At 45.3% G+C, this 20535-nt stretch overlaps 1 protein-coding gene across 1 annotated transcript in view; it reads left to right on the top strand.

Moving 5' to 3' along the window:
* The window catches only part of ARHGEF4 (Rho guanine nucleotide exchange factor 4), a 119552-nt gene extending 99551 nt beyond the window's left edge, over nt 1-20001 (top strand). Inside the window, 10 exon segments of the mRNA XM_059822572.1 lie at nt 8345-8524; nt 11203-11397; nt 12430-12609; nt 13225-13457; nt 14835-14964; nt 15862-15993; nt 17091-17334; nt 18025-18102; nt 19447-19544; nt 19547-20001. Coding sequence (XP_059678555.1) covers nt 8345-8524; nt 11203-11397; nt 12430-12609; nt 13225-13457; nt 14835-14964; nt 15862-15993; nt 17091-17334; nt 18025-18102; nt 19447-19544; nt 19547-19639 — 1563 coding nt within the window. The 3' untranslated portion in view covers nt 19640-20001.
* The last annotated feature ends 534 nt before the right edge of the window (nt 20002-20535 follow it).

Here is a 20535-nt window from a genome sequence, read left to right as displayed (position 1 = left end):
CTTAAAACACTTTAAGGCCTTAGATGAGTTTAAGCTGTTTAAGCTGATTTAGAGCTTTGGAATGACTTAAGTTCTCTGGCTTTGAGTGCTTAAGGAGGTTTTGAGGTCCTTCGAGCTCTTAATTGTAAAGGCCTTTCTGAACATTTTGAGTGAGGATGCAGCACATACCCACTTCTGTAACCTGTGCTCAGGGACTCCTTCTCCCTGAATGCCTCCCAGGCAATGTCTGAACAGCCAGGTTTCCCTGGGTACACTGTCATCTTCCCTTTTTTGTACCAAAAAAAAAAAAAAGACCAGGAGTTGGATATCCATGTGGTAGGGACGAATGGCTACTCCAGGTGTGTGGACCTTCCTTCATGTGCCTGGCGAGTGTTGCATGAGTAGGATAAACAGTGTGTGAGATCTGTTATGTCGAAGTGCTGCACTTACCTCAGCCTGAGAAGTCCCAGCCAGGAGGACGACAGCCCTACCCCAGAGGACATTCTAATGTCCTTGTAATTACTGTGTTAGCAATTGCTAATTTTCCACCTGAACGAGAGTGTTGCTGTACCTTAGGGAACATATCTGTCCCGGTCAAGTTAACATTTTCAGGGCTCACCATTTTCAAGAAGTATTTGCAGGTAATATGAATAGTCGACGTTTCTTTTGTGTTTTTACTACCCTGATGTCCTAGGACAAGCCAGTAACACTTCTACCTGTGACTTGGGGTAACTGCTCAGGACTAGATGCAAGTACCGCCTGGCTCTTTCCCTTGTGTGCTTTTCCGGGTGTGTTTAAGACACCTCATGGACCGTATCCAGATACAATGTGTTTAAATGGCCCTAAAGGACAAACATTTGCTTAATCTCTTTTAAAATAATCTGTGTGTGTGGCTCTGTGGCATCCTGTGGCACAGCTTAATTATGTACCACAGGGGAAAAGTACTGCTTTTGTACTAAACTTCTTGCCTGGCAATTTCACTTGGGCACCCACGGGCCTTGTGTTACAAATAACTATTTTGTAAACCTTCATCTCGTGGCCACCCTCTGTCCACCTTTCTCTATTACAGCTTCAAGGTCTGTTTAGCTTATACTGGCTTAGAAGCTCTTCCCACTTCTGATTCGTGCTGCTCCTTGTGCCTTGTCTAGTTCTCCTCTTCCCTCTTTCTTTCTGAGTCATTCCTGACATTCAGACTTTCTGACTCTGATGGAGCAGGTTGATGTTTTCTTAAATCTGTCTGCAGAGACATTACTGAGGAGCAGCTCATTTAGTCAGTCATTTGTGTTAGATATTGCTTGTGTTACATTTGTCAGCATGTAATTTCATTTGCCATTTTGTCACTCTGTCACTCAGCATTGTATCTGCTTGTTTGGGAAAAGTTTGAAAAAATATTTCACTTATACCAGAAAATAAGTGTCTTACGTAAGTTTAAATAAGTATCCTCTGGAAACTTGTATGAAAGATTAAAATGGAAGCTGTTTTACAGCTTTACTTACTGTAATCACTACCAGCAACTGCAACATTTAACTATAAAATGCGATACAAAGATAACCTTTTGCAGAGTACTGACAGGTTTGAGAAGGGCTTTACTCCTGTTGTTTCCTTATGCCAAAGCTTAAGGATGTTAGTTCCCAAAATTAGCAGACTCCCTTGATACACAGGTCATGGGAGAGTGATGGTTGTGGTACTGAGGGCACTGACAGGATCTAGATGAGTACGTGTCCTCCTCAGCTACAGGTAACTATCCCCACTCTTTCGTAAGAACTTCCCTGGCCTATTTCAGCCCAAAGTAAAATGGTCTAAAGAAATTTCAGTCGATTTGTTTTGCATAATAATAATCAGCTCCCATATCTTAGGTGAGGAACTGAGAACTTCTTGCATCACTCTGGAGTTTGAAAAATCACATTTAACTGGACTTAGATGGACATGCACCTGGTATGCTCTCTCACGCTGTACTCTTCACACGCGGGTTCAAATAACATGGAGCACAGCTCTGCCTCCTCCGCTTTCTGCGAGGGTTGCTTCCCTCCTCCTGTAGCACTTGATAAAGGGAGCTTTCAAAGCTTCTCCTTGCTTGCTGCGGGGGGACCCTCCTCCTCTTCCCATCTGTTTAAATCACTTCTGAGGGGGAATCAGGACTCTGATGATATAAATAAAAGGGAATAATGGAATTAATGCCAGTCAGAATGGTTTTGCGGAAAATAGTTCTTACCAAATAAATGTGATGACAAATTTTGAATGTTTGGTAAATGGAGGCAGCTGTACTAGATGTCACATGAGGATTTTGACTACAGGCACTGATTAAAAAGGCAGCACTATAGAATATCAGTGTAGTGCACTTAATTGGATTAAGATCTTGGCTGACTGACATCTCAGATTTGTTAAGGAGAATCACTGTCAAATTAAAATATTTTGAATGGAGTTCTGCAGTGTTTGGTAAATGCCTGAGTATCCTCCACTATCCTCAATCAGTGCTCTAAAATCTATGCTGAAAAAATAGCTGATGACACAGCAGGCAAAAGGGCAACGAATGCCAAGGGCATGGCTTGACTGGGGGCATGGTGTGCAGGTCTGTGCTTCCGAAGCAATGAATGCAAACCCACTGCCTATGTGGGGACACGTGTCTGGTCTAATGCTGTGGCAAGGAGGGCTTGTGTTATCCTGAAACATGTAGACAGAGGAGTGGCGAGAAGCAATGAAGTGTTTGCCGTGGCTGTGGAGTTGTGTCAGTGGTTCTGGCACCCTGCAGCCAGGCAGCAAGTCTTAGCTAGCCCAAATTCCTCCCTGGCAGTGAAGGGAGACAGGACCCCCGCGGGCTTGATTAATTCATCATGCTAAGATAGATGCCTAAGATGAACCCTTCCCTGGGGTGTCTGTCTCTTTCCACAAAGGGGAGATGCTCCGTAAAGACAATCAAGATAACTCATTCAGAATAAATGCCTGCTGTTCAGATGACAGAAGCTCTATTTCATCTCTGTTGTCCATCATTAAACAGTGAAGCTAAAAGTTTTGAGAGGAAGCAAGAACACGCTTTCAGGATGATTTGAAAACTATCCCATGGGTTCAGTTCAAGGGAGAGGCTAGCTGGCTTCTACCCACATTCAGAAAAATAAGTATTTGCACTTTGCTTGAGAGAAGGCAGAAGAGAAGCTCTGGAAGCAAAGTGACGGGTGAAGGAACTGGGCTGAGGCATGCTTTGCCTCTGGGGTCAGGACTGCTGCAGGGTTTAAATGTTTGATGTGCTGACCCAATTCAGCTTCAGTCTGCAACATGCAAGTTCGGGGGGCGGGAAGTGGGGGGGCAAACAAGGGACACAGGCTTCACAGCGACCATTTTTAGTTCACCAGGAAGGGCTTGGGTTCAGGTGCTCTTCATGGAAGGTGTCTGTTTTAGGGTCACAGAGCTGAAAAGTAAATTCCATTTTATTGGCACCTTCTCCCTGAACTGCCCTCTTCCCGGGATCTGCTGATGTTCCTGGGTTCATTTTTTTGCTCCATATGATCCAGTGTACTTGGCATTATCAAGAGAAAGCTATTCAAATTTCATCCAATTAGAACCAAGTAGCTCAAAGATAAATGTTTCCTAAAGAAGTCTTCATTCTTCCTTCTGTAAGTTGTTGAGATCTTTTATCTCTGTTAATATTGCCTGGAGCTCCCGTCAGAACAAGACCAGGACATATGAGGTAATTATGTTAAGGTGTCCAGCCTAAGACAAACAGGGAGCAAGTAGCTGGAATGCAAACAAGCCCATAGACGTGGGCCTTGGCATGCCAGATCTGTTTGCCCACGTGTAATGGACTTAATTTGGGGCAGCTACGTGCAATAGCCCTGGCTGGGTCTCCTATTTGGCAGCCTGTGCACAGGCATTTCTTGGAGGAGTAATACAGCAATCCTCCCGCCTCTGTCTTTCTGTGACACATTGAGCAACCTGCACAAGCGCTGCTTTACCGACACCTTCCCTTAGTATCTGCCGCGTTTGTAAATGAGCAGTGAGGCTGTAGCTGCATGGGCAGTAGGGAAAGCAGCTGCAGATACACAGAAATGCCAATGCAGTATTAGAGCTGCAGTCAATTTTCAGTTTCAAAGCATCAGTGTTAGTACTGCCTTTGGGTTGCAAACACTGCTGTTTACAAACTTAAATGTTGTTATAAACAAAGAAAAATTGCCAATTTCTGTTTGTTTTCACTGCTGCCAGCTGCAGTAGCTAGAGCAGCTGCAGGGTGGCTGGGTTTGCATTCTGTCTTCTAATGTTTCTCTTTTAGGGACTGGTTTGGGGCCACTTGAGAACATGTACTGAGTTGTCCTTGATACTACAAAGCCAGCACATAAATGTTGTTCCATATGGAAATTAATAGTTGTTTTTCAAACCCTGCTTTAATTGCAAAGATCAAAACCTGTGGCAAGATGAGCCTTTTGAGCCTAGGAGCTGCCATGCTTGGAAACGGTGAGCATTTACTTTAATACATGCCTCTCTGGAAGATAAGCAGCTCTCACAATATAGCTGGTTAATTCTGTCATGCTCCAACACATTTGCAGGAAACCTTTTTATCTGCTGGTGTGTTTTATCCATCCCAGGATAGGGAGTGAGAGTCCTAACCCTTTTTTCCCCAGTAACAGTATGCTCCTTGGAGAGGACGCTGCAGTGTGCTCTGCCCCAGCTGGAGCAGCTCTGCTTGCTGCAGTGACATGCAGTACCATAGGTGCTTGGAAATGTCAGTGACATGCAGTACCATAGGTGCATGGAAATGTCAGTCCTGGCTCAGAGCTACCCTTTAGTGTTTGCTCTGGGAAAGGGACTGTTAATCTGGGTATATTTGGTATTTCTGTACCAGCCTAGGAATTGGACTGGATACAATTGAAAAAATAGCGAAAGGTACAGACAGATACAGATTGAAGGCTAACAGAAAAATGAGCACTGGGCATGGTGATTAAACACTTGTCAGCATTTTGTGTCTGCTCTCCTGCCCTGCCATTCCCAGTATACAAACACAGACCGAAGAAGTGCAGGGAGGAGACTGGGCAGAGCCTGTCAGCCTGCAGTCATGAAGGTGTTTCAAGTGCTGCTGTACTAAATTAGCTGAGACAATCCAAAGCATATATAAAGTATTTTTTTCCTCTTTCTTTCTTGCTTTATTCCATATTGATCGTTCCTCCCCACAAACATGGTGTTTGGTGTCAGTTAAGCAAATCCTGGCCTGTTTTTCGGGTGTCTTTTTTAAGTCACACCTTTGCATGAGAACGGTCTGTAGGTAGCGGCTTGTGTGCTTGCCTGTGCCTATTTGGCCAGGCTGGTGATGAGTCGGTTGTGACCTTCTGTATTTGGCAAATTATATTCACAGTATGGCTGTTGTTGAATAGAGAAAATTTAAGATATTAACATCAGTGGACGGATTAAAATACCAGCTGAGGCTTCACTAGTCAGTCACGTGGCTTTCAGTGACTCTGAGAAGAACCATGTGGCTCTGTCCCCTTGTGAGCTGGGTCTATCAACCCTAACATGCTGTTAATGCTAGGTCAGGCTTGGTCTCTTGTCTTCTCATGGAGACACTGAGATCTGACAGCTTGGTACTGTAAGGTATTCATGCCTTCACATCATCAGTGCTCTGCTTGTGGGATCATCAAAATGCTACAGAGGAAGTTCATTTAGTTTCATTCTGGTCATGGTCGTGGCATGTGCGCCAGCTACCACATCATACTCAGAGCACTGATTCAGAGTAGCATATTTAAACACACAGCAAAGGTATTTTATCTCCAAAATAGCAGTGTTTTATATGCTGGTCACAATTTATATGTTGAAAAGCCTGCTGAAAGCCACTCTTTCCAAAGATTTATTAGCATATGCCTGTTTCATGAGCAACAGCCAGCCCTTACCCATAGGGATACATATGAATAACTCAGTGTGGTATGGCAGCAGCTCCGGTGTGACCTGGTGGTAGGGCTTACCTCAATGCAGGTGACTCCCCAACAGTCTGTGTGAGATCGCCATTAACCAGCTCTTCTGTATAGGGGTGGCCAGGCACTCAGCTCCAGCCACCCCATCACCCTGTTACTGCTCTTCTCTCCTTGCAGAAGGGAGGCACTGGGCTCAGCTTGTGGTCCGCACAGTCGCTAGTTGCTGAAGTTGGACTGCTAAAGCAAATGGATGGGTCATGCACAGGTGGATTGCTCAAAGCAGCGGCAGAGCTCTTTCCAAGAGTAGCTAACATCTGCCGCCATCATCCACAGCCCAGCTGTTGTTCTGCAACTGAAGTCTGATAGCTGACTTTGGAAAAATACACACTTTCACATCCACTCTTTCCTACTCTAGTAATCGCTACTTTATGTTAGAAAGCTAAAACCCCAAAGTTTCTAGAAGCCTGACAAGACCTACAAGTGTTTCAAAAATACAAATAAAGGGCTTATTCATAATGCTGGGTATGCTTCAAGCTTGTAAAACTATATGTAATATGCCTGTTAGGTGAACTATGTGTAAAAAGCACCACATGTAACTTTAACAGCAGTATGCACTAATTGTCAAGACAAATATCCTTTCCCTCCACAGCTCATTTGGATAAGTACCGGCCATTTGACTGGGTGTAGCTGCCTCTGCTGTCTGGTGCATTCATCACTATCTCTTGATGTTTGGTTTTCTGAGACTAATGATACTACTTCTCTACTTGCCTTGTGATCAAAGCCTGTCCTATAGGAGCTAGTGAGACACTGTTGAAGACTCTGGGATTATTTTCCCGTCATGCCACTGGCCAGCTGTATGACAGCAGTATGTCCCTTATGTTCCCTGCCTGCTGGGCCTCACCACAGCAACTGCTCATCTCTGTGACGAGCAGAAACCTGCAGTAAGGACGCACCGAGCCCTGTGGTGGTGGAGCAGAGGGCAGCTGAGAAAAGGCAATATGGGCAGTGCGGGCACACTGGCTATGTAGATAAGCAGGAACCTCTCATCCTCCCCTTCCCCATCATCCTGTTATTTTTGTCAGAATGGAAATACTGCGTTACACTGTTTCTGGTTCAGTGAAGGGGCATTTGCTATGCAAAGGCAGACTCTATTTGAATTTTCTTTCAAATGCCTCGTTAATTCTCTCCTGATTTACTGTATGCATGATTATCCTAACGCTCTTTTATAACATACATCTTTCTATTTGGAGGAGTGGCAAAAATAGTAACCCAGAGCAGCAGGTAACTAACTGTGTGACCGAGCAACCTAAGGTGCTCAGCATGGATGATACGTGCATTATGTGGCTGTGGTGATACTGCTGCAACGTTGTGAGAACGTAGCATGGACAGTGGGTTTTGTACAGATGGTCTTTCTCCCTCGTGCCACATAGACTGCTCTTTCTGTTGTCTTCCCAGAATTTATCGTTGCACCATTTGCCTGGAGAAAAACAGGGCTCCACTGCCACTCCAGAATGGCTGAGTAAATCCTTTTTATCAGGACTGCAGTATATGCCTTGCCTTCTTGGGGAAATCCTTGGTGTTCAGCAGTCCCAGCCATGCTCAGGCTCTGAGAAGCCTGTGCATGTACTCTGTAGTTGTTGAAATTCAAAGGAGATTCTGATGTGATAAACCTGTGGGCATCAGGCAGGGACTCCTGTTGTAGTGGCTAGCGGGACCAGCTTACAAATACACCAGTGCACCATAGCTAAGGTGTGAATGGTTGAGAACGGCATCAGGCAGGTATAGACACAATCATCGCTGTGTTCAAGAGCCCCCTCACAGCCTCTAGCCATGTGGGTTGGGTTTTTTTTGTTTGTTTGTTTTGGTTTTTTTAATTGTTGGGGGTCCTTTTTTTCCTAGAGTAGGCCCTCTATGGGACATGTAGTAAATAACTGTTGTCCCTCAGCATAATTACTTAAACTCTCCAGAAGACTTATTTTAAGCAGCTTAAGTGCCAACTTTAACCACCTTAAAGACTTAAGGCTCTATCCATCCTAGACTAGTTCTGAGGCCTCAGAATACTTTCTGTTCTGAAGTATGTCTCTAAACATCGATGCTCAAGGTTTTATTTCAAGGCTTTCCAAAGCAGGGCTGCACTGGCAGCACAAGAGCATCCACCACCACCAATGTACCATTGAGCCTTGTTTGCTGGCTGAGGCAAAGTCACCAGTAAGAAATTCCAGAGCATCAAATTTATGTTCTTTATGGCAGTAAGCGTACTGTGTCCAAGTGATTCTGAATAAATGCTATTGAGAGCAAGGTCAGTCGAAGCAACTGACAGACTAGCACCAACTCCTTTTCACGTTGCTCATGGGGAATGAACAGTTATCAACACTTGTTTGGCTCTGCAGCAATGGTGCCAAAGCTGCCGCCACATTGGCTGACTGTGCTGCTTTCTTGGGGGGAGCTGACAGTTTGACCTGCTCTGTCCACAGCTCATCAGTGATGGCAGCGTGGTGTATGCAGAAGCCCTCTGGGACCACGTCACGATGGATGACCAAGAGCTGGGATTCAAGGCCGGCGATGTCATTGAAGTAATGGATGCTACCAACAAGGAGTGGTGGTGGGGGCGGATTCTGGACAGCGAAGGCTGGTTTCCAGCCAGCTTTGTACGGGTAAGAGCTTGATGTTTCTTTATACCTCTCCTAAGTATTTGTTCTTTTTCTCCAGGTGTAGTGTTCCGTAGTGACTCCTGAGCACTTTTACTGCTAGAGATAGTTGGTTCAACATGTCTTGTTACTATTCCTCTACACATGGCTACGGTGCATCAGGCCCTCCTGGCTGAGCTGCCACCAGTGTGGAGAAGTCCCTCTTTACATAAGTAAATCAGGACAGACTCTGGAGCTAAGCTGAGCTGTGCCAGCTGGGGAGCTGCCCTGCATGGTGGTTTGCAGCCTGGGCTCCTGCTTACTCATATGGATATTGGCTAGTTTGTGCCCCAGCAAGCAGCATCCCCTTCAGGAGCGAGCAACAAATACTCTCCTAGAGGAATCCCAGACGCAGCTGGCAGAGGTCTTCACTCTAGTGTCCACTTCAGACGGCATGGATGAGCATGGCACCAAATTTAGCTTTCTCCATCTGGTGCTGGGTCCAGTGCAATGCCACATCCCAAAGTATGCAACCACCTGACTCACGCACACACCTTCTCTTAGCCCTGGCATTTTAAAAGCATCAGGCTGCTGGGCTACCACACAGCACTGTACTCCAGGCATTTAAAAATGGGGGAGAAAAACACAAAAAATGTCTTGGAAGTCATGTAGGACAACTGGTGAGGGGGGAGATATGAAACACTCGATGCTTTTGGGCCAAGGCTCTCCCCCGGTGCCAGCTACAAAGACCATCTAGAAATAGCTATATAGAACAGTCCAGACAGTCTCAGCTGTATACTCCCAGAGGCTGGATTAATTTCCAACAGAGCAATCTGAAACACATCTGAGTTCTCTGTGCAAGTGTGGGGTAAAACAGGAGTCTGGGTAACTGCTGTGCACTCCTTTCCTGCTGTGAAGAGAAAGGCTTTTTTCCTTTCTTTGGGCTGTGACTGTTGGTGTGGATGCCTGACTCTGCTTCCATCACTTCAGGGCAGGCTCCTCAGTACAGCAAAGACAATTAGGTGCCTAAGGGCAGAGAATCTCAGCCCTTTAGCTCTTTATGCGGATCACTTCAGATCACAAGTGACCCAAAACCAGGTGAAGCATGAAAGGAGGTGATACAAGGTGATTCCGTGTCTGTAGCAAAAGTCCTTGGAGAAGTAGGGCAGATAGTGCTATAAAACTTTTGAAATGCTTTGTTACATCTTGCAGGAGACAGTCTCAGCTGGATAACTATCATCACAAACGGTTGATGTTTTTGCAAGTAAGATTACTAGGACCAAACTCTCAGCACTGGTGGGGACCAAACTGCTTTTTTCCCAGTCAAAACACAGGCCTTTTTTTCTTTCATGTTACTGATAAGTTGACTTGCTGTCCTGGCTGGACAGCAACCTGTGAGAGTACTCCAGGGGAAAGCAGACTAGTGCTAGCCATTAGGGATGCAGAGTAACAAGTTCTTTTAGCAGAGTAATTACAACACTTACTCAAGCATCTGAGTGAAGATTTCCTGCTAATTTATCACTGGGTCTCAAGCTTACTGCTGGGAAGGCTGGTATGTTTGGGAACTTGGGTAAATCTGCCGGTGTCTCAGTTACTCCACACAAGTTTCAGGCCAAGTTTAAGACTAGCCAATGTTGTTCTGCTCACAGTGAAGGAAAAACCAGGATTGCACATCTTGAGGGCTTCACCAGCTGTAATCAGTGAGTAAATGTAATCTATGCCTATGTTGACAAGGGATGGGTATGCACTGTTTTTTTTTTTTTATATGTAGATATATGTGTATCAAGTGGTAAGTAATCCTGCCTAGAAGAAACTACATTAAAAGTTAAAAGTGGTTCTGTGTCACTGTACTAAAAATGCCTATAGTTACTCATGTTCCTCCTTCAGTGTTTTTCACTTCTTCTCTGTGCTGTGTACAAAATATTCCCGTGGGCACTCTAAGAGCTACAATACCACCACATAAGTGAAATGCACCGGTAATTGCCCACTATTAACTAAGGTACTTTACTATCGTTGACAATATAGACTCTGTAGGACTGTGTGCCTACAAAACACTGGTGGTGTTTTTGCTCTGCTCATGCTGTGCTGCCATCTGATGGGCACTATGCAGGAACCATGAGCTTCACACACAACCACACACAACCCTGTAATGTAATGCCATTCCTTACCACGTTATATGCCCATTGGCATCTGTATTGGCTCTATATTAACAATAAATTATCTTTAAATAATATTGGGGAAGCAGATACTGAGAGGCCACCTGTTATTTATAGTATGGAACAACAATAAAGCTATATAAAAAAGCAACCGTTTACTGGTTTCCCTCTCCCTCCATAAGCGCCCCTTCGCAAGTAAGTACCTCAGCAGATTTCATGTGATAAAGCATTTCCTATCCTGACTTTGTACGTATTCTTCCTGGAGGACTCCGTATCATTCCTGTGACTTCTGTCCCCATGAGATGCCTGCTTTAAACCACCCATGTCACACAGTAGGAGCAGCTTGAAAGTAAAGTACCCTCCCAAATCTGGCCTTAGCTTCCCCAAGGGGAAAACATGGTTACAAGTAATATACACGTAGCAGCCCTCTTTACTCCTAATTCTAGCTCAATCTTTGTCTGCCATTCAGTCAACTGTCCCAAACTTCTTTTCCTTGGAAGAGCTGTATTTAGCAATACAAACGGTGAATGTCTTGTGTGTCTGGCACAGCTCCGAGTAAACCAGGATGAACCCATGGACGATTATCCCCTGAAGGTAGAGGGTGGCAAAGAGGACGACTCCAGCAGTGGCACTCGCCGCTTTGGGATGGGGCAGACCACCAAAGATCAAATGAGGACCAACGTCATCAATGAGATCATAAGCACAGAGAGAGACTACATCAAGCATCTGAAGGACATTTGTGAGGTAACAGAATAAAGGGGGAAGTAAATGTCTGAATTTGTCTGAAAGGAGTATGTCCCATTCTTGCCCAGAGAGTGACTCTAAGCAGGTAACTTTTCTTTTCTGAAAATGAGACTGTATTTCCATCAGAGCCTGCTCTGCTAAATGGCGTTGCATGCTCAGAAAACAGGAGACAGTTCATTACAGCAATATCCCAAATGCCTCTCTATTTGGAGCACCCTCTTGGGCTCTGATTAAGTGGAATTAATTGAACTTCCCAAGCCAGAAAAAAGTAGATGTCTAGCATTGCTGTCCTCTTTAATATATGTTCTGAGGTAACATAATCAGCAGCTCCAGCCTTCAGGCAAGTCATGCTCAGATCAAAACAACTGGAGGATGTTCAGCCAATTAGATCTTTCACTTGCAAATATGCTGAGTATTTCAACACCTCTTCCAGAAGGGACAGGCTGTCATATACACTGGGGTAAATGAAGGTAATTGATAAGAGTTTTGCAGGAACGTAGTTCTTCACTGAAATGACATAAAAATGTAGCGCCTTCCAGGAGAGCCAGCTGGGGCAAAGCAGCACACACTTCCCAAACAAGCCTTTCCTCCTGCAGTGTCCCCCCCTACGTCCTTTGTGCCCTCCTTCTCCCTTGAGTCAACCAGGCATTTCCTAACACATGCATCCAAACCAGATCCGCAATTGGATTTAATTGGCCTAAATCTATCAGTGGATCAGTGCTGGGGCCAGAACACCCCGTAGCCTGCAGACAGATAAAGGTGTTTTTAACAGGAGAGAAAGCAGCTTGGAACTCCTTCAAGAGTGGATTACAGTATCATTTAAGGCAGGGATGTAACTGTGGCTTGGTTTCTATTTCTACCATGTTTTGGGTGGTATGAGAGGAAATAATAGCTAAAACTTGCATGCACTTATGCAGGAAGCGGGTACCGGAACCTGGTGTACAACTTACTACAGTCCATGGCGTTTTCTGTTGATAACCAGAGGCCACAAAGCAAATGCCCAGGAAGCTTTTCGATTTGGTTTCCTCCTAGGGTTACATTAAGCAGTGCCGCAAAAGAGCTGACATGTTTACAGAAGAACAGCTGAAGACAATCTTTGGGAATATTGAGGACATCTACAGGTGCCAGAAGAAATTTGTTAAAGCACTAGAAAAGAAATTCAACAAAGACCACCCACATTTGAGTGAGGTTGGCTCATGCTTCTTGGAGTATGTAAGTAAATTTGACTTCATGGGAAACGGGTAGCTAAGCATGGATTAGGCCAGAGGATTTAGAAATTGATCTGACAGAACTGAAGCTCTATTTAAAAAATCCCACCAACCCAAATTAAATGCGCACACCCCCCCCCCCCCCCCCCCCCCCCCCCGCTACCCACCTCCCAACCAAACATCCTTTAGCTCTTGTGGCTGTGGAAAGAACACTTTCAAAGTGCCTTGGCACTTTTACTCCCTGCCAGACCATTCTACTTTAGGCAAAAACTAGGAAGATTCCAAAATCTCAAGCTGGACCTCAGTTTATAGCTTTTCAGGTCAGTGCAGGATTAGCAACTGCTGATCTGGTCATTCAGAACATTCAGCTGAGCACAGGCCAGAATACGTGGAAATGTCTCTGTCTCTCAGATAAGCTGCATGTGCTGTAACTTGTAATGTACCCTGCCCACCCCCAGCTTTAGGACTCCAGGCTTCAAAGTCTGGGGAGGATACAAATTACCGAACAGCCTCATGTGATACAGGAGTAGGATCTACACAGGGAACTCACACACAGCAGTTTGAGCCAGGCCATCACCCTGAAGAACATGGACAGTAAAGCCCTTCATTTCCCTTGCAGCAAACAGAGTTTCAGATATACTCTGAATACTGCAACAACCACCCCAACGCCTGCATGGAGCTGTCCCGCCTCACCAAAGTTAACAAGTACGTCTACTTCTTCGAAGCCTGCCGCCTGCTGCAGAAGATGATCGACATCTCTCTGGATGGGTTTCTTCTGACTCCCGTGCAGAAAATCTGCAAATATCCACTGCAACTGGCTGAACTGCTCAAATACACCAACCCCCAACACAGGTAGGTCAGCATGGTGGGGAGGGAAGGAGCGAGACTGGTCTCATGGAAATGGACTAATGCAGAATCGTATATTGAGAGCAGCTTGCCAAGAGCAGCCGATACTATGATTCTTCTGTGTTACCTTGTAGAAACCAGGAAAAAAAAGTGTTTTTCTATCAAATACGTAATTTTACATTACGGTAGCACCAGGCTTTCCTGTCTGTTACAGACCTGGAGTTGCAAGGTCCACCTTATTAATGGTACTCTTTTATTTGGCCCACATATCTGTGACACCAGCACATACATACTTCGGAGTTAAATGTTTCTGGTGGTGGTGCTGAAAACCTTGCCTCCAAAAGCACTGACTGAATATACCCAAAAATGTCCACGTAACTACACCATAGCACGTCGGGGCTGAGTGGTAATCATGAATTTTGCCCAGTGCTTCCCCAGTGGGAAGTCGTGGCCTACAGCAGTCAAGCCATGCACAGTCGGTGCCTCTTCAGCACTATCTCAAAAGCCTCCAAATCCATTGCTCTGTTTCAGGGTGAAGGCACTAGCCTCGGCTCAGATAACTATGTCACTTAATCAAGCATCTGAAATAATTAGCTACAGAATTAAAATATGAAAAATCTTTATTAAAGGAAAGTGTTGATAGTGGTCCATGTGGCTTGATTTAATTTTACCTTCCTACTTACAGCACTGCTATTTCTCAGAACAGTTTTAAGCATGGCTTATTAAATCTGTAAGCATGTTGTTCCGAAGCTGACCTCTTCACAGAAAGCTCCTTAATGCAGTACACAGATGTTTGAAAATTGCGTTAGAGACAAGTTGTGCAGAACAGCTCCTTCCCAGCTACTCTAAACTCGGCAGAAGTAGCTGATGGCGGCAGATGGTGTGTGGGGGAGGGCAGATCAGCTTCTGTCCTACCCTTCCAGATAATCCATCGGCTCCTATTTGAAATGAAGCCAGTCACTGCTGAACTGCCTTACCTATGCATGACGGAATCAGTCCCTGTATGAAAACAGTGGCATTATGAATACATTGTATTACGTTGCGGGGAAAAAAAAACAAGGCTTGGAAAGCCCTGGAGATTCTTCCAGCAACTTGTATTTACACCTCTGTGGCTGAATTTGATTGCTTACCCCCTTCCCTTCCACAAATCAGGTCTGTATTTGTTACAAGACTATAATCTGTGCCTCAAGACCAGCACGTGTGCGAAAAACTGCCCACAGAAACATGTACCTCCAACTTCAAGTATAAAACAGCTGGGGTAACTGCAAGTGGAACTCATGTTTTCTGCTGTCCAGCCCTACACCATGGGAGACTGCACCTCCTATTGTACCTACAATAAGCACGTGCCGTTTTGTCATGTCTAACACCTCTGCCCTACCCTAGGGATTTTAAAGATGTCGAAGCTGCCTTAAATGCCATGAAGAACGTTGCTCGCCTCATCAATGAGAGAAAGCGGCGGCTGGAGAACATTGACAAAATTGCTCAGTGGCAGAGTTCGATAGAAGACTGGGAGGTAAGAGACTTACTTTCCCCATGAATTGAATGTTCTGTGTTGCCCTTCTTCCCCCCTCTCTCCAACAGCTTCTGCCTACAGCAAGATCTTCATAAGGATTACTATCTAGCCCTACCTCAGTTCTGCTGCCGCCCCCCGTGTGTGTGGTTTTTTATTTAAACAGCTGTCATCTTTTAGTACAACTGAGAAGGTTTAGCACATAACCCTGCTAGACCAGCTGCCTTTGCATGCGCTCTGGGATTTTTGCTTCCCCATTTTCCTTGCAGAATAAAATGAGCATGTAAGTTGGTGAAATCCTATTAGTTTCTTCTTGCCTCCCCCCCTTTTATCTTGAGTGATTTCAGACTCTCTAGATGGGCAGCACTGCCCCTTAATAAGCCACATCATTCTTGCAGAAAGGCAAGCTCTGATACAGCAGCAAAGTCAGTCAAGGTTCCATGTAGACTAATTTAAAAAAAATTGCTAAATAAAAGAAACAAAACAACTAATTTTTCTCAATCCTAAACTCAATAAAACCAGACCGTCTCCTGCCCCAAGGATGTCAGGCTAAATTCTCATCTCTCTGCTTATGTGCCTCCTTTAATGTCAGGGATGGATCAGCTGCCCTGAGCAGACTTCCTGGAACAAGAGATTTTTTTCATTTAAAACAAACACTATTATTCTTACCAAATTCAGTTCCCATTCCCTGGGTGCCAAGGGCATAGTGTCTCCCTGATGTGACAACTACTGTCCTCTGGCACAGAGGCTCCCTCTCATTCCCAGAGGAGAGTTTCTACAGCAGCAATTGAGGCCCCATAGCCACGCAGGCCCCTCAGCCAAGCTATGAGACTGTGGGCTTATTTCTTCTCCCCCGTGTTCAGATGGCCGAGATCAACCTGTTCTTTCTGCTGTTCTCAGGGTGAAGATGTCCTAGTCAGAAGCTCAGAACTCATCTATTCCGGGGAGTTAACCAAAATCTCCCAACCTCAAGCCAAGAGCCAACAGAGGATGTTCTTCCTCTTCGATCACCAGCTTGTCTGCTGCAAGAAGGTAACCTCACTAGCCAGGCACAAATGCCCTCTATTTATTACAATGCTAAAGAATTTGCGTTAACTCCTTCTCTACCCCTTTGTTTCCTTAATACTTACTGGCATCACATGTGCTTCTGGCACAGAGATTTTTATGTGCATTCACTGCAGCCTTTTCTCTGACGTCCTGGTGTGTTCTGTGCACCTGACCACCTCAGTAAGCTACAAGAACTAACTACTGGCCTAATTCTATAGCGAGAGAGGAAAGCATTGCACTGCTTTTAGGGTTAATGTATGGGCTTATTTTATACAAGTCAAGGACGAGCATTGCCACCCATTTTCTTTTAAATGTGGGGTTTTTTTCAACTGAAAACTGCCATGTGAGATTAGTACCATATTCAGAAGGTAACTGCAGCTTTGATGCAAGAGCTGTGGGCCTTGACAGTCAGTAAGACCATATTAACATCGTATGTAAGTAAGCCTGTAAGTAGAGCCCATGCTATTTTTCATAACCTAAGTAATAGGTTAAATAATCTTCCTTTGTAGAGCAAATGAAAGGTATCGTCCATTGGAATTCCAGAACTGAACACACCAATTTTTTTTTTTTGCATAATCCATGGCATACAGGTAGCTTCAGGTAACTTAGGCATGAGACCCACACAGTTTTAGCACTGCTCTCGAATTTACTTTTCATTGTCAACACAAAAAACTCCAAAGCTAATTAGTGTATTTTTGCTTTCTAACCCAGCCTGTGGGATTCAAATACTATTTTCTGACACTGGCTTAATGAGGATTTGGGATCATGTGTAAGAACACAAGCTTGCTTCTCATTCAGAGCTCTTCAGGGCAGCTGATATCCCACAACAGAAGATACCAGCCTACCCTGACCCCACCACTCTCAGAAACCATGTGATTCCCCTCACTGCCAGCAGTGTCAACAGGAGCTTAGGACTCTGCAATTCCATAGATTCAACTCCAGTATCAATTTTTTTCTTACAGGACTGTCATGACTGCCCAGAAGCTTAAATTACCCCACCCTATCAAAGAAAACAAATGTTTAAGGAAAGGACAGGACAGGAACAGTAACATCTGTATGAATCTGTGTGATCTCTCTTTCAGGACCTTCTGCGTCGGGACATCTTGTATTATAAGAGTCGGATCAACATGGATGATATGGAAATACTGGATGTAGAAGATGGAAAGGACAAGGACTTTAATATCAGCGTGAAAAATGCATTTAAGTTGCACTGCCGAGACACAGAGGAAGTCCACTTGTTCTGTGCAAAAAAGCCTGAGCAGAAACAGCGCTGGCTGAAGGCATTTGAGAATGAAAGGAGACAGGTTCAGCTCGACCAGGAGACAGGTATGGAAAGAGCAATGCTGTGAGGCAGTGGGGGTTTTTTTCTTCCTTTTTTAACCACCAGCCAACGCATAGCAGTGAAAGGTGGAAGCCAGTCCATGCTCCAGTCCAGCACTCGACTGCTGAATTGCACATTCTGAATGAATCTGTGGAACTGAAAAAACCACAAAACCCAAATCACTGTGAGCAGTCTGTCCTCAGGGAGGCTGATGTGTCTTTAATGAGTTCAGGCAGGGTTTGACAAAATAGTCAATACATTACATACAGCTTCCATTATTTTGCAGTATAGTGCGAGTCCCCAACTTGGCAATATCTACACAAAACACGTTCAGTCAAAGGTTCTCATTATAAGAGAGCATTTTCATTGTTTTGTCCAAATCCTGCTTAATTCAAACATGTGATCTAATGAGATTTGAACCACAACTGGTGTGGACTGGCTTCTTCACCCAGCAAAGTGGGGGAGGGAGGGCAGGCAGTAAACCTTGCATGAGAGCGAGCTGTGCAGCACAGCACAGGCTGGGGGGGGGGGCAGTATGTGCCCCTTCCAGCTTTGGGAATAATTTTAGCTTGTGACTTCTCACTTCAGGCATTTTCCTACCCCTGTACCTCCCTTACTGCCTATGAGTACTCCCTATCTTCCCATGAGATACAAAATGAGGACCTGCTGCTGACAAACTCTATTTTATCTTCAAGGTTTTTCAATCACAGAGGTGCAGAAAAAGCAGGCAATGCTGAATGCCAGCAAGCAGCACCACACTGGGAAGCCTAAGGGTGAGTCACCTGAATGTATACATGCTGCTAGAATTGGGGGCGGGGGTGGTTCTACATTTACTACATGAGAATAGTTTCAATGAAGCAGCATTAACAAACTCTTCAGAAAGCCAGATGGTGAGCTCTGATGTGACAATCTGCAGTATAGTTCCTGGCAGCTTCAGACGGCTGGAGTCAGGAAACTATTCCTAACCAACTACAGGAGAGCTGCTTTGCACCTGATCGCTGAGCGCTGTGCCAGAAGTCAGTTAGGTACAAGCAGGCAGCTTCTGTTCAAAGGCGAGTTCACAGCCGGGCCCTAGAAGCCAGGCTCTCCAAGAAGTATGGCATTCCCTTTGTGAAAAGGCAAGATTAAGTTTTGTAGTAAGCCCCATGATTGCAGATGGGACTTGATGATCTTAAAGGTCTTTTCCCACCTAAATGATTCTATGCCTCTATGAGGCAAAGAGGTTCGCTAAAGGTCACTGCAGCAGGGAACATTCCTGCCTGGGCAGCTGTGCCTGTGGAAGATGATTTGAAACCTGAGATTTTGGCAGAATACCACAGGTAGGTACCATGCTCATTGACAGATCTGTTCCTTCAAACTTTAAGAGACAAGGAAGATTTAACAGCAGCCAGGGGTGTGTGACCTCAAGCAACAGAAAGGAAGGTTCCTTGCCCACAGCGCTGTCAGCTGAGGAGTCCTGCTACCCCGCTTTGTGATGCCACCACCCCTATTTATATGCAGGGATGTCACTTACTTGCTTTCCTTTGGACCCACAGAGAGGCAACCACTTCCTCGTGGTGGTACCAGCCAGCAGCTACATCCTAGCCAAGTCTCCAGTAAGCAAGCTTGGCTAAATTTCAAAACAAGTGAGAAGTAAGATTTGGCTGCAAAGAGAGGGAAGTAAGTCTGGAAGGAGGCCAGGCCTCTCCAGCAGAGCAAAGCCCTAAGGGCAAAGCAGTAGAGGAGACCCCCACAAGCCAGCCATGTCCGGAGGCTAGGCACTGGCCATTACGACTCTCAAATCCAGGGCAGGAAGTTCTAACAGGCAACAGAGACACACGCACATCAGCTTCTTTGCGCAAACTAGCCAAAGTCACTAAGTTTGTCACTAACGATGAGCTACAGCTATGTAGCCCTGCTCTAGTAGTGACAGAACACATGCCAGTTAGTTATGCTTCACATTTCTGGGACTTCCACAGCACCACCTCTAATCCTAAAAAAGCAGTGCTGAAACTAGGGGTAATATTAAGACAAGCCCAATTCACTCCCCTGCAGCTTTAACAGGGACTGGACAGGGGGTGGGGAAGGGAGCTGTGCTCAACTAACATGCTTCCCCATCTATCTCCTCCTCCTCACAGCTGTCACCAGGCCATACTATGACTTTCTGATGCGTCAGAAGCATCCCACCCTGCCTACTACGCTCCCTCAGCAGCAAGTCTTCATGCTGGCAGAGCCCAAGCGCAAGCCCTCGAACTTCTGGCAGAACATCAGCAGGCTGACGCCCTTCCGGAAATAAGGGCAGCCCCGTGTTTGTGCCTGAACCCCTTCTGAGAAAGCACTTTATCCATCAGCCCTGGGAGGTGGAGCCCAGGTTCTTCCAATCCTTTGTTTACAGAGGATGGCACATGTGCTCCTGCCTTCCCTATTTATTTTGCAGACCGACTGACCGCACTGGCTCTGAGGTGAGACACTGCGTGTGTGCTTGCACCCACGTGTGCATTTGTGCCAGTCCCATGGAGCCAGCTTTGCACAGCGCCCAAGATGCAACCTTCCAGGAAGCGATCACAGGAGGGAGCCTGACATGTTTCATCTGAAAAGATTTTGCCTGTCAGCTATACTTTGACTCACTCCTTCCCGCTGTGAACACTGCTGCTGTTTGGCAGCTGTCAGGGAGGGGATGGCAGCTGCCATCACCTGCCAGCTCGGTGTCCCCTGACATGCTCAGAACAACAGTTCAGAGTCACTGACACGACACATTTTCCATGGAGGGACAAACCCTTCTGCTCCCTGCCCACACCCACTCCCCACGTTTCTCAGAGACATGACTCTCTCCACACTTCTAACTAATTCAGTTAGCCTTTGCAGGCACTCAGACAACAGTGAGTATTGCACTGTGACCTTTCTCTTTCCTTTAGTTCAACACCCCTGATGAACTATATAGTACATTAAACTGTGCCAATCAACCTGCAGCATGAGTAAAGTTCAAGAATCTCTCTAGTGGGTTTGAGTTACGTAAGTTAGAAAAAAAATGTGCCTAATTAATACCTTACTCAATTCCTTAGATTCGCGTCTCTCCATCATTCTGCTGTATTTCCTGGCCAATGAAAATGCTCATTGTTTGTAATGTGTTTATTTATGGTAAAAATCAGAACTGTGTATTTTGTAAGTCTGTAATTGTTCTTGTCAGATGTTGTTAACTTGATGCCTGTTTTGTCTGTTTTATTTTA

Source organism: Gavia stellata, chromosome 11 (assembly GCF_030936135.1).
Source record: "Gavia stellata isolate bGavSte3 chromosome 11, bGavSte3.hap2, whole genome shotgun sequence".
In the NCBI taxonomy this organism is placed as follows: Eukaryota; Metazoa; Chordata; class Aves; order Gaviiformes; family Gaviidae; genus Gavia; species Gavia stellata.
This window is presented reverse-complemented; position numbering and strand designations above follow the sequence as displayed.